Genomic DNA, 15,291 nt, shown 5'->3' with positions numbered 1-15,291 from the left:
GTATCCTGATTCTGAGTGTGGATTAACATACCTGGCGGTAATCCAGAGCGTGGTTCGGGGTTAATTTTCAGTAACAAAAGCAATAACCCCGAGCCACGCTCGGAATTACACTGTAGTATCACTTACCTTATCCCTACTAGCCCGTGGTGTAAAAAAAAAAAATACATACAATACATTGTAAAAATAATGTACCACTTTAACGTTAAAAAAAAAATTACATAATCAGACTGCCGGGGAGGTTAAGGCCTAAGCAATTGATGGAAGACCTAAACCATAGTAAAATCTTTGTGATTAGATCATTTATTCCTAACTATTCTTGTAGTGCCCCTGTTCCTAGGGATATTATGCCCCCCTCCCCTCTCACCCTTGATTGGATGGCTACTAGAGGTGCTTCCTGGGGCAATGCTGCACACTGTGACTGACATTCAGTATCTCCACCCTTTGCATGGAGACACTTAAATTCCCTTATAGAGGTGCATTGATTTAATGCATCTCTATGAGGAGATGCCGATTGGCCAGGCTGGTGATTGGTTCTTCCTCCCCCCCTGGGCCTGCCTGCTTAGCTGAGATAATCAGAATTGACAATCTCAGCCAATCTTATACTTTCCTATAAGAAAGCATTGTGATTGGCTGAGATCATCACTTCTGATGTCAGCCAAGAAGGCAGATCAGGGGCAGAACCAGCACCAGCAAACTAGAATAAAGGTAAGATTTTACTATATTTATTTACTATATAGATTTTCCTTTTGTTGGGACACTCCAGATTTTGGGATTAGTTCCTTGGATTCCCACAATTGTGAGGGCATCCTTAGGTGCATTTGCATTGTGAAGCTGCCCCTAGGACAAGGCAGAAAGCACTTCAGCTGTGCTCTCTGCATGGTCCTGTAGGTTGGGGGCCACTCAGTAGCCTGTCTGTCTGGCGTCCTTGATGTTAAGCTGACACCTGGCTTTAGTGGGCAAGCATTAATACTGCCCATTATGGGTTCCACCAGTGATGCCAGACAATGCCCCCTTGAGGGCCTGCCCACTTGTCCCAAATGATATATAAATATTGATATCCTTACATTAGTGCATTTTGCACTTGTTTTTAGACATGTGGATACATAAATAAGATAATTAGTATATATTTAAGTAAGTGATATAAGTTTTATATATTTAGCGTAGCCTGGCTTGGGATTTTTATTGACTTCTAATTAAGGAGTGAATTTTGTGAATATTGCGCTCATATATGCTTGCAGATATTTTTCATATTCTTACATTTTTACTTACACCTATTTTGTTAGTATCAGCACCAATCACCCTACATAATATTTTTGGGCGATTAGTTCTGGTTAAGAGTATTGACTGGTCTTGTAAAAACCTCACTATTGCAGAATGAATATTTGTGGCTCAGAAGGAGATATTGACAATATGTCAGAATAATTCATTGTCTTTGGGTTTTGTGTTTGTCTTTTAAATACCCTTTAGAAGTTATTTGCAAAGGCTTAAGGATAGCAGTTCCTGCTTTGGTCCATATTAACGATGAAAAACTGCTGGTCTAACAGGGTTCGTTTTTATAGTGCTGGAAGTTAATTTGAATTAGACCTGCCCCAGAAGTAGCTGTGATCCTTACATCGGATTGGAGAAATCAATGTCATATTTGTAAATTGAAAGACATACCAAACTTAAATTTATTCCTGTGCCTCCACAATGGCTACTTTAATGGTATCCATATTCCCCTCCACCAAATGATACACGATGCATCCCTTCGCACTCAAGTGTAGTGTCCCATATTTGGAGATATCATAGCAGGAAGAGGCCCGGAGGGTCCAAAAAATGTAGGAATAAAAATGCAAAACATATTTTGTCCTGTAAAAGTGGTATCTGGAATTGGATTCTATGGATATGTTTACTTTTACTAACATATGCAGATTTTGTGGGAAATTGTAAAAATAGGTCAAAGTATAGTGAAAAAGTTACCAATAAATAAGGTGATGCAGTAATGAGATTGCAATCATATGGCCACAGTGTCATTAAACCACCTGAAAAAACAAACACATTGCACCTAACATTCTAGTTTGTGTAACTTCCATATTTAGGACTAGGTTGTAGGACTAGGGTTAAGATGATTAAGGTTAGGAGATACCTGCAATTAACTCTTGGAACACTTGGAACATGTTCAGCGTGTGCCCACAATTCCCCCTTTTCTATGTATGCTTAAAGGTCCAGGCCTATTTCCTTTTGGGTTGAGCACACTGCCCCCAGCTTCAGATGCCCCTCTGCAGATGACCACAGGAGAGTATATGAATTTGAGGAGGTTTTGAATAGCAACATCACTTTAACAATATTTGGTATAGAGCAGATTTGTATTGTAAATAATATATATAGTGTCACTTTAATTATTTAGTTATGACACTTTATTTTTTGAATTGTGGTTTTGCTTATTGCTTTATTTAGTATTATATATATTTACAATGCACTTATATTGGATTATTTAAATGCATTTCAGTTTAAGGTATATTTAGCACGGGCACTATTTAAGTAGTAAATATTACAGTAAGCATGTTTGCCTCCCGTGTTATTAGTTTACGTCCCATCAATATTGGAGTACTGTCACGTACCCTGTCTAAATTAAATCTGAATCTTGTAGCTGCAGCGCTATACGTAACCCTATATCCTGTTGGATTATTGACATCATAAGGGAGATTTCCTTTCCAATGCCCACACTTAATCTTCTACTGTTCGTGCATATTATGCGAAAACTAGTGCTACCTAACTTTTTTTTTTTTATTCTTTATTCATCGATCATGCATGGTGTTTGTACAGAAAAGAGAAGGGGGGCGACATATGCATACCTTTGTTAGTACAATGGAGTATAACATAAAGTACAGGCTAGGGTGTTGGATAGGAGCATTGAATACTTCTTCGTCCACTTTCACCATAGTGCTGCCTAACTTATAACGTATAGGGCCAACTGTATCAGCTACCAGGATTCCACTGAGATTCCTGAGTAGATCTACCTGATGCCGTACTAATCCACCCATCCAAGCTCTGGTCTTAGTAGAATTTTTCATCGTGTCCTTTCTGTTTACTTTGCAGTGAGCAAAGGTCTAATCATTCAGAATGTCCATAACATTAAATATTTTTTTTTTACTAAGGAGCAGTCAACTTGGGTCAGTGGGTAAGTTGTTACTAGCGAAAACTGAATATTATTCATTACAAATAAAACGAAATATATTTTTTTTCTAACAGTATTCTGTTTCATGGTTCACAATATTTAAATCCTCAAGGAGGTTATTGTTTTGTCTCGTGATAGTCTTTTTTTAATGAGATTCATTCGTGCAGACATTAAAGCACCACATTTGAAGAAGAAACACTTTGTTGGTTGCAAGATTCCTATTTTAGCTGAGTTTATTGGGAATGCACAGTACGGGAGCAGATGGCTGCTCTGAGTAATGTTATTTTTACAGCAATTTGCACATTCCTATTCAAGTTGAATCCACTATTGTATCTTGCCTCTCTGATCATTTCTGATCATAAATAGATAATTGGAGAGGTAACTATTATCTCAGTGGGGGTGTTCTTTTATAGATTCGTGTTGCACACAAATATTTAAGAATATACTTTGTTTTTAACCATCATAACTGATTTCCTTTTTTTTTTTATCTATTCATAATTTTTTTTTTTATATCAGGTCATTAGTAGTGATGTCACGAACAGTTCGCCGGGAACCATTCGCTGGCGAACATAGCGTGTTCGCGGTTGCGAACACGCACGATGTTCGGTCCGCCCCCTATTCGTCATCATTGAGTAAACTTTGACCCTGTACCTCACAGTCAGCAGACACATTCCAGCCAATCAGCAGCAGACCCTCCCTCCCAGGCCCTCCCACCTCCATGACGAATAGGGGGCGGACCGAACATCGCGCGTTACACACTATACATTTATTATTTACTTCTTTACATATTCATTTTTTTAAGATTGAATTTCTGCCATTTTGAGAGCGCACTTCCTAAGATGTCTGCATAGTAACAGAAGTAATGTAAGTATCAAAAGAAAAGTTGCATAGTTTCTGCTTTACCCCTCATCAACTGGCCGCACAGCATGATGGAAAGAGACACAGAGTTTGTAGAACCTTGAAATTCTCTCCAGGTTTAATTGTAGAGTCAATTTCAGGCACCACAGATGCAAAAAAATTTCTCTGTTTTTCTTTTTTTTTTTTGGTAGTTGCATAAGTCAGATTTATAAAAAATAAAATAAAAAAGGTCGCGCCATCAAATCTCTTGATTTTCACTCCTTCCAAGATGAAGTGATAATGTGTGTGGAATCCAAAGGAAGTCCCATACTAAGTGAATAGTGGAAAAGCTCTTGACAAAAAAACTGTTCTTGGTTAAGGAAACTTTCTGAGTTATTTACTAATGTCTGAATTTTAGCAAATTAAATCCAGTTTGCCAAAGTGAGGATTAAATCGCTGTTTTCCATTTTTTTAAATCATTTTATCCTCAATGTTACGGTTCTAAAATTGTAAAATAAGTAAATAACTCTGAAATAAGGTATCATTCTTATTTGACATTTTAATGCATTATCAATAAAATTAGAGGGTAATTTTTACTCCATATATTTCCTTTTATTTCACTGATATAATCCTGTGGAGAAAATTAGTTTTAGATAAATCCAATGGAATTTTGTGCTAATAGTCAGTTTTGTTTGATACATAGTGTTTTGCAGTTAAATGGTTGAATAATGTATCATCTCAGGTGTAGTAAGTAAAATATTAAGAAGAACGGCTCGTGTAGGTATGGTGCGAGAATTCAAAATTCACTTCCTCATTATCTGTCCAAATTTAGATGTCACGACGTTTACCTAAGTGCACACAGCATACCATTTGTATCCAAATTTGAAAAGATAACGAGGCAATTATCTTGGTAGCAGCGGAGGGACTGACTTTGGATGCCAGGAAAGCCCAGTTTTTGGCAAACTACATACAAAGATTTGTATCATTATTACCATGAGAATGTGCTTTGTTATTATGGTACTTATTATCCCTTTAAAAAAATATTATCATTGAGGTACACGCTGGTTTAATTATAGGAACTATGTAGCGTTATAAAAATACAAATCTGTGTTCCTAAAGTTATAGTGATCCTCTCCTTACCTCTGAATAGGTTACTTCCCCCCCAAGCAACAAAGAATAAAAAAAAAAATTAAGATTTACTTACCTAATTCTAGCACTGAGGCTCCCTCAGCTCTGCTAACCTCTCCTCCCCTCCCCCTGTAAGGGTTCAGTCCAATACTCCTCATGCTCAGCGAGTGCCTCGCGCATTCATTTACTTGGACTGTGCCGCAGAAAATGTAACAAAAAGATGAGTTGACCAAGCAAATTATACAATGCAGGACAAAGTGGAACCAAGGTTTGGCCTGTATAACTATAGTGTCTCTTCTGTGTAGGCCTTTTATTCTATATTTATAATGCAATGGCTAAGACCTCAGTATAATTTCAATTTGTGCTATACATAAACATGTAAACTTTAAAATATATATATATGCATAAAATATTAATAACATTTTCAGTGTATAAAGTGTTCTATATAGTAATGATTTTAATCGAGACATTGGAGTTTTTTATTTTTTTATTTGTTGTTTCCTTCTTGTCCTTCGTGAAGTGCTACAGCGTATTTCCCATAATTATAATTTACCTATGAAATTGGCTTAATAATAGAAGTAATTACTGCCTGAGATAAGATGATTCCACCTCAGGGACTCGTCTCCCAAGACCTAGGTAGTCAGAAAGCTGGTAAAGATAATTGGAAAGTAAAGGATTGTTTGCAAACATGACATAATCTATTAAGGTCATTTATTCTGTTTCCAATCATCCCTGTAAGAAATGCTATCCCGGGCTGGATTACATTCTCATTACAAGTGCTCTGAGCCATGACGTCCATCATGAGACACATGGATGTATGAGCGCTGTGTACAAGTAACGCAATGCCGGCTCAAATTTAAAAACAAACAAACAAACAAAACTGGTAAAAGTTGTCTTTTCTCTTTTGCTTTGCAAACTCATATACTAGAATATAAAAATGCCATCTTAATGATGCCAAGCCTCAGCTGTGGGATTCAGAGGAAGGATGCTTGCTGCTCCTTATCAGCACATTTTTTTTACCATGGCAACAACCTCACTAAAAACAGCAAGGAGATGCGTTCTGCATTAAATTGCAAATACTTTGGAGAAAATATTAGAAAACACATGTAAGTCTGCCTTATGCAAGGCAGGTCCAATTCTCATTGGCGCCGGCCTTAACCCTCAGAGGGTTGCCTGAGGGACGGACGGCAATGTGTTGACTTCTAGCGGTTAAATTAACTCTTGGACTGCCATGCATGTGACCAGGCATAATTCGTTGCTGTCTGGCACACAGAGGGTTAAGGAAATCATAGTAACAGTTTGACAGTCATTTAATTGCCTATTTAAAACATGCATTAATGTAGTGGCTTTAAAACAAGTAATATAAAGAAAACACAGGACAGAAAGCTATTATAATTTTATTTGTATGTATTTCTTGTGTTCGGAGTTGTACAATCCCAGGTAAATTCATTATACTTTAAGTCTGCTGAACATATGTTGGTTGAGATTTACAATGTGTTAATTGGCTATAGAACATTAACCTGGGAAGCTGTTTTGTTATATTCTTTAAGCTTTGCACAGATTACATGTTACATTTCTGTCCAAATGTAGCATCCTGGAGCAAATGCAGGTAGAATGTATTCTCTCAGAAATAATATATCACCTGCTGCAAGATTGTATGAAAATTCTATCCGTCTGTTAAGATTTAAACCATTCTTACCACTTTGACCTCCTCGTGACAATTAGATAAAGATACCATGACTTACATACTGTAAATGGCCATTAAAGGAGCAATCTAAACCGCGTAGTCTCCCATAGTCGATATAGTTGTTATGGTACCATTAGGCTGCGGTTACAGTCCTATGGTTTCTGGTTAAACCATTTTTAAGCAGTTTGACCAAAACCAAGTGTCCACAAGGCATTCCACGCTTGCTCCCTGCTCATAAAATCAATAGTGTGGCAATATCAGTTCCATCCATATTTGGAAGTTATTGATTGGCTTCACATGGCTGTCATACAAAGGCAGGACATGAACATTTTTTTCACTGTGACATACACTGTTTTGTATGTGTGTGTTTTTTTTGGGGAGGGTGAGTGGGAGGTGTTGCTAAGTTGTATTTGTGGAAGTGTACACACAGCAGGTGATCCAAATCTTATGTATCAAGTGGGTTTGATTCGGAATGTCCACATAGACCAGCCGTAACGTGGAAATACATTCTAGACTCTAGACAGTTTGCCATTCTGGAATATCGCTCAGGTCCCTTTAATCCTTAATAGCTGAATTATTAATTGTTCACTTATAAACCCTTTTATATTTGCTTTGGCTTTCTGTTTTATTTTATTCCCAGAACTAGACTGAAGGAGTGTTTTATACAAACCATTACAAACCGTAATCAAGTAAAAATCCTCTATTTCCCCTGAATAATTTATGAACCATGGTCCTTATAAGGATTCATCCTCTGGCATCTTTTACTCTACATTTTTTAAATAGTATTTTGCTACTAATTTTCGGTATGAACCACTCTAGTCCTCCCCTTTGAACTTTTGCCTCCAAAGCAGCCTGAATATGTTGCTGAGTTTGATTCTACAGGTAGCTAGAAACATTCCAAAAAGATTGAGGTCCATGATGGCATAACACTGTAGTTGGCTGCCTATGCTCCTTATCATGCTCCTATTCCACCTCATCCCTAAAGGAGTAATATCTGTTCACTGTAGAGGCCATTGATGCCATTCATTCAAATTAAATTCCCATCTGAACAAAGTCCCAAATTGTGTCCTAACACGAATGGACGAAATTCGGTAGTTTTGCCGGCGTCCTGTCTAAGTGAGAGCATCGCGAGATCACAGAGGAAAGATAAGAATTGTGGTAAAATTGCTCTGACCACCGGAAACGAAGCACACTTTGCTCCTCCGCTGGTCATAGATTGTCAGGCGTAGGAAACCTCCATAAGACAAAATAGTCCCTACTTTGTCTTATTATTTAAAGAAAACTAAAGCAGACAGGAAGAAATGAAGACCAGATGCTGACAGAGGGAGAGAATAGGAATCGATTAGGGGAAAGGTTAGTTCGGCATGACAGTGCCGCTTTAAATCTCCTGGAAGTAGCTATTATGTGGTATACTGTGACCACAACAGAATGCAACATTACTCAAGCAGGCTCTGGCATTATGATTGAAACGATGATCAGTTAGTATTAAGGGGTCTAATATTTACCAAGAAGACATTATTACGCCAGCACACAGAATTGTTGGCACGTACAGGATACTTGTTTATGCCACATTCCGATCTTCCTTTCTGCATGTCGCTGCAGAGATCGAGATTCAATCGACAAGGCATCAATTCCCCCAGACCAGTTTTGGTGGGCTTGCACCCACTTTAGCCTCAGTATCCTGCTCTTGCCTGAAGCATTCAGAGATCCACTCATGCATAGCACAGCACTTTAATTAATAATTGATTTTAAACTACAGGTTGTTGTGTTAAAAATCCAAGAAAATCAGCATTTTCTGAGATTCTCAAACCACCATCTCTACCAAGGTCCTTCATATCAATGCAATGGAATGGTCACAGTGATCTCATATTAATTCAGAGAGAGAAATAGGCACCAGAATGGAGTTAAAGGGACACTACAGTCCCCAAAACAAATGTAGCTTAATTAAGCACTTTTAGTCTATAGATCATGACCTTGCAGTCTCACTGCTCAATTATATGCCTTTTAGAAGTTAAATCACTTTGTTTATGCAAACCTAGACACACCTCCCTGTGTGTGACTGACACCACCTTCTTAAACACTTCCTGTAAGGTGACATCTAATATTTATACTTACTTTGTCGCACAGTCTGTTGAATATAGAATGTCTTTTCTCCTGCTCTGTTAATAGCTTGCCAGACCCTGCAGGAGCATCCTGTAATTAAGGTTTAAAACGTTTAAAGTAATTTACATCGGATTGAAAATTAAACCATTTTGCTTTCATGCATTCTGTGGGAGCCACAGCCAGGGGATGTGTGGCTATGGCTGCATAAACAGAAGCAACAGTTATTTAACTCCAAAATGGCAGAGAATTGAGCAGTAAAACGTCAGAGAGATTATCTATACACTTAAACTGCTTCAATAAGCTAAATTGTTTTGGTGCATTAGGCTAGGTCAGGAAACATCCCTTGCATATGCTTATGAGTACACATGCTTATTCTCATGTGTGGAGACTGTTTTTCTGCTTTCATTTTCCCTGTTATACTTAAGGGTTTGTTTGGGCACAGGACACATATATTCACATGCTCTTGATTTGCGCACTTTATGTACAATTGCAAAACACCAAGCCAGTTTGATGAAAACCAAAGAGACTGCACTTTAAGACTCTTGGCACCATATTCACTACAATAAGCTGAAGTGGTTATGGTTCTTAGGGTGTCTCTTTAATTCAGGTCTGGCATACTTCGCATTTTATTTTATGTAAAACCAACATAACTTTTAAAGTCTGCTGTAAATAACATTTATTGAAATGTGATTGATTTTCTTTTTTTTCCCCTCACAATTCTTTTCTAATGTTAATTCGGCATCATCAGGCCCTTGTGTAACTGAATATATTGTAATACATGAGAAATGTGTTTTCAGCTGCGGAGTAACTGTAACAACATAAGTTATGGTTACTTTTATTAAACTCAATGAGGTTAATCTGCTATGGCATTTTTGTGCAATGTTCACATTTTCTCTCTGCGTGTCTTTAATATTTCATTTCTTTTTGTGTTCTTATCTCTTTTCTTCCCGTGCAGGTGATTTCTATAGCCTTATATCCAAACTGCTAGGAGAAAGGGAAGACGTTGTACATGTCCATAAATATAACCCAACAGACATAATAGATTCAGATCTCGTAGCAGAGATTGCAAACGTAGTACACAAGAGAGAGCCTGGGTGGTATATATCAAGGCAAGTCTTAGAACATGAGGAGAGGCCTGACACTATTCTCAACAGAGATCGAATTCACAAATTCCACAAGTTAGAATCTACTTTGAAAACACCACTGAAGTCGCTCAGTTTGGTGCAGCAAGCTAGTTCTGGTGCAAAGGGCAACTGGGAGAAACAGCATCCAGGAGGTTGGTTGGGATACAACTTTTTCAAAAATAGCTATGCAATGTGTTTTAATCCACATTAGCAAAACCTGAAGGGAAGACCCGAAACAAACTTAAAATAATCCTGGAAGTGAGATTTTAGTGTATTTATTTATTTTTAAAGCTGAATATATTTATTTCACAGAAAAAAAAAAAACATGGAAACAAAAAAATTGTATGCACTATATGGAAATTGAGATTGAAAATTGAAACCTTAAAAAAAAAAAAACACACACACAAAAAAAACAACAACAAATTGTCGACAAAGTACAAAAGGTTCAGCAGTAAGCAGGACCATTACAATACATTTGTTTCCATGGTGCTACTTGATAAACCTGACCCTCATGGGATTGTTTGATACGGTGCTAGTTGTAAAATTTTAATTTAATTTAAATTCTTGGCCAAGATAGCCTAGATGAAGACAAAGCTGGCTACCTTTGAATTCCTGACACTTCGCAAGTGAATCACCAGATCAGTGTTCGTAGCACATGGTTGACTTACCTAGGCACCCCAAAAGTTTGGAAAAAATATTTTCCATGATGCTTTAAAAGTCCTTAGAGCAGGGCTGGGTAAAAGGTAGATCCCCAGATCTACAGCTGCCATGATGCTTTCTCAGCCTTTAAAATGTCAAAGCCTCACGGAAGTTGGAGCTCTACAGCATCTAGGGCAGGGGTAGGCCAACATTACTGCTGAAAGAGCATTATGGGAGATGTAGACCACAACATCTGGAGTGCTGTATACAGTTTGCTCACCTCTACCTTTAGAGCCACGTCTAGCTGACAAAATATTTTTTCTTGTAGAACTTGCAATCTGCACATTAAGAAAGCAATTATAACTACCAGGTCAAAATGTTCTGCCTTGAGCTCAGAATATTGCTATCGACATAATGTGCGTAGAAGATAAACCTTACAAATATGTTCACTGAGGCACAATACAAGCAAACAGACCTACGTAGTGTAAACGTTACGGTGAATTTTCCGCTAATAAACCTTAGTGTTCCGATTGCGGAATGATACCACACAAGCTATATTGCTGGGAGTTTTATAGGGGGTGCAGAATCCACGTAGCTTCCGCTTGATAAAATCAGTATTTATTGCCAGCCCGTGTCCACACTGTAATTGGAAAGTCTTGACTCATTCCCTTCAGGTTTCTATGGCAACAATCTTTGATGGTATTGCTTTTTTGTTTTAATTGTGCTGTGGTTACTGTGATATCGATTGTGTTTAGTCTTTCTTGCTAATGTGGAAAAGCCAGATAATAATGTAGCATGTGAAAATTATCCTTTTAAAAGTAAAAAATATGCATGCATGGCAGACATGGATTATGTAGACTCTTCTTCAGTTTGCTGGCTCTAAACACATCTTGCCGCCTTCTGTTATTGTAACTCGTTATTTTTGTGTCTCTCTTTTTTTTTCTTTTTTTTTTTTTTTTTAATACCTTTTTGATTATAATGACCGCTATTGCATGGCAGGTCTTCTGTAGACCAAAAAAATGAAAATTATCCGTACGTCATCTCTAAAATACATGGTTTGAAAATACTGATACAGTTAAAATGTTTTGGTGACAATTCCTTATGTCAAACCATACGTTTACCATGTGTGGTTCCAATTAATGTCTTCAGTGGTTAAAATTTCAATATTTGTTTTCAAATTTGGCCGTAATATTGAGATTTAGTATGGCCGTTTTTTTGCCCTGAAGATACAGTGGATTAACATTTTGGAAAAGAGGGCCTTTGACGTTTTGGTGGGGGTAACAGGCCAACCCTTTAAAATGTCACAGTCAAAATATACTGCTCGAAAGTGGTCAGACCAGGAAGTGCTGCCAAAACTGTCAACTCTCAACTCTAAGACCAGGTTTTACATATAATTTGTCTGCTTTTTAGCCGATATATTGGACTGCTGGGGCCCCACCAGATCCAAAACACAACACTCCGTTTCATTGTAATCTAACCCTCTAAAAATGAATTATTTATTCTCCAACATATTCTGGACTGGAGTGGAATACAATTGGGAATTGCAGTAAAATATATAAAAGATCCAAGTCATAGTGTGCTCTGGTAGTCCAGTATATTACATTGTAAAAAAAAAAAAAATATGTGCTTTGGATATCATGCTTCAAATTAAGTTATAACTCATATTACATGTATTACGTTAATAAATTTTTTATCCTAGATCATTTTTACTACAATTCTTTTACAACCTAAATTTATAGACTGCAGTTTTTATGTGTTTTCTTAGGTTCTCAACCTTTCTCAAGTGTTCTCAGCAAGCTGTGTAATTGTTAGAAGAAGAAGAAAAAAAACAAACAATTTTATATGTTCCATATTTAGCCGTGACTAATTCAGCATTTAAATGTTTAAATGGTTCACCAATTAAGAAATAAGACTAAAAATATGTAATGCTTTTCCAATGTATTAACTTGCTTCGGTTTTTAATGTTCTTTTCCTGCCAATTCGTGGACTAAAAGTTGAGCCATTCGTTTGCTATTTACAGGGACCGTAAGAGGAAACACTATTTTCGGCACTGAGTATTATGGAATCATTTGTGAACAATGGTTCTAGAAATATTTTCACATAGCAGACATCAAACATGAAATATTTAAATATTATGTACTAATATGCAGCCCTGTTAAAAATATATTTTATGAATATTTTAATCTATATTTCATACAGTCATGATCTTAAATATAGTTCAGGTTATTATGCTGGATATCAAAACGCAATTCTTTATGGGACTTGTGCAAACAAAGCTCTAAATTTAATTATTTAGTGTAAACGTTTCAAATTATTTATCTACAAAAGTCACCATTAGAGTCTATGGACATTTTTGTAGATAAATAATTTGAAAAGGTTTTTCTAACAGATTATGATAATGTAACCCCTGTTCCCTTCAATATTCAAATTGATATAAAAAATAAATTAATTATATTTTCATGTATTTTGGAGTATGAAATCTAGTTTATCAAGCCTCACTCATACATTTCTTTACCAGAAGTCACTTGTCACTATAATGTTTGTAAATTTTCTGAAAATGTAAGCTCACCTCCTAATTTCAAACAGTAAAGGGAATTTCAATGGGTCATATTATTCCAACAGTCAGGGGAAAATGGAATGGGCTTATATTAGTGTTAACATTACATTAGCATTTCACAGTTTGGTATAGCAGTTTAAAATACCATTATTTTAGAAATATGATTTAATTGTGTATACTGTATATAGGCATCATGCTCAATTGCAGACTCTCCTTTTACACTCTGTTGTCATTTTTAGTAAGCTATACTGCTGGTAATGCCTTCACAGTCCTTTCACATACCCATAAGCAAGGTAGTTGACATTTGTTGTTACTCTATTTTGTCACATCTACTATATGTGATAAAAAATATATAGTTTTTGCTTTTATGCTTTTAAGATATATTGCGAAATAAATGACATTGTGTCTCTAAATTTAAATTATGTTGCCAGGATTATGTTGCCAGGAGTGCCAAAGGCCCATCCCCCATTGTCCAAGACAATGATACCAATGATACCAAACAGTTTGACTACTTGCCTAAGGTTCTTCAGACACCACTCCCTGTCTCCACTACAGCTTCAGAATAGATGCAATAGGGGGGCCTGGGAAACCCTGGCACCATGAAAACTACAGGGTGCTGTAGTGGTTATGGTGCTTGGCGTGTTGCTTAAAAGAATAGGATGTTAACTTAGAATTGTGGGTAGGACAAAATATTAGAATGAGCACGCAATTGGCAAGATCTGAGCAGTTACTGAAGAGACATTAAGATGGTATTATTGTCAGATTTAATGTCCTGTTCCAACTTGCATGGTATTCACTTTATGTCACTGTGATTTAATGTTTTAGGCTTAGATTGCTAAAATAAAAGCCAAGTTCCTTAATTTACCAGTCAATTCTAATTACAATGATTTCACATTTGTCAATTTCTGACTAATATGTGCCCTTGGAGCAACTCGGACATTTATTTTATTAGGATTTTCATTTCTGCAATCTCTGCGAGGCGTGTGGTATATGTTATATTGAAACTACAAGTTACTTCTAATAGTTGCAGACCGGCTTCTTTAAAAGAACAGATAGTTACAAATGTAATTGCCATTTACATTATATTGGATGGAGCAAGTGATACAGCTATAATTGAAATTATCAAGTTCAATACATTTAAGGCAAAATAAGACACCAAAATACACATTGACACAAATTTAATTTGCTACAAAAAAATGACAAAATAAAATCTTCCCAGATTCCACTATTAATTAAAAAGGTGTTCTAAGCAACATCATAACCATAACAGTATAGACGTTATAAGTCTTTTGGTGTGATACCCTCTATTCTGTCTAACCATATTTAAGTGGTTCAACAAAATACAAGGCTCTCTCTGGTATCCAAAATGCATTGATATAAATCCAAACACTCCTTCTGACTGTAGGAATAATATGCCCAATTGAAATTTCCTTTACTGTTTGTAAATTTTCTGAAAATGTAAGCAAACCTGCAGAACCTGGGACTTGTATGATAAGATGCAAGCAGTGGGATAACACACCCTTTATGCATTAATTGAGACAAAAGGAGAGGGGTGGGGTATGGATCAAAGCACTTATACAGCTTGACATAGGGTAGAACCCAAAGACTCATAGCAAAATAATCACAATGTGCTGTATCATTATGATTTGTAGATTGCACCTTTAACAATATATTATTGTTAGCAATATTTCTATTATTATTTTTTACTCTGTAGTTACTGCTTTAGTATAGATGAAAAAAAGGAATTGCTAGCAAATCATTCCAAAATAAGGGGAAATTTAATTATTTCCCCAAGCTGACTGGAAACCACAGCACAGATTGTCAAATTTGATGGAATGCCACTAAACGTAAAGGAAAACCTTTACTTTTTTTAAAAACAAAATGAAAGGATGCCCCAGGAGTTTTAAACTCAATGCATTTTTAGATTTAACACTGAGAACCTGTCTCTTCTTAAATCCGACACAGTCCAGCCAAGAGGTGAGTATTACACCACTTTGTCCCATCAATAGAGCCATAAATTACTTTAAATAATCTGAAATTAAAGAAGGTAATAATGGTA

The 15,291-nt window shown here is 36.5% G+C and overlaps 1 protein-coding gene across 3 annotated transcripts in view; it reads left to right on the top strand.

Moving 5' to 3' along the window:
• Window positions 1–15,291, top strand: part of PAM (peptidylglycine alpha-amidating monooxygenase) — a 180,220-nt gene that overhangs the window by 130,690 nt on the left and 34,239 nt on the right. For 2 of the 3 annotated variants that reach the window (XM_063453661.1, XM_063453660.1), the window contains exon 15: window positions 9,868–10,188. The exons of the other annotated variant lie outside the window; for it this stretch is intronic. In XM_063453661.1, the coding sequence (XP_063309731.1) occupies window positions 9,868–10,188 (321 nt within the window). The remainder of the gene's footprint in view (window positions 1–9,867; window positions 10,189–15,291) is intronic. 3 annotated transcript variants of the gene reach the window in all.

This window comes from Pelobates fuscus, chromosome 5 (assembly GCF_036172605.1).
Source record: "Pelobates fuscus isolate aPelFus1 chromosome 5, aPelFus1.pri, whole genome shotgun sequence".
NCBI lineage: Eukaryota > Metazoa > Chordata > Amphibia > Anura > Pelobatidae > Pelobates > Pelobates fuscus.
Note: the sequence above shows the minus strand (reverse complement) of the source record. Positions and strands in the feature narration are given on the sequence as shown.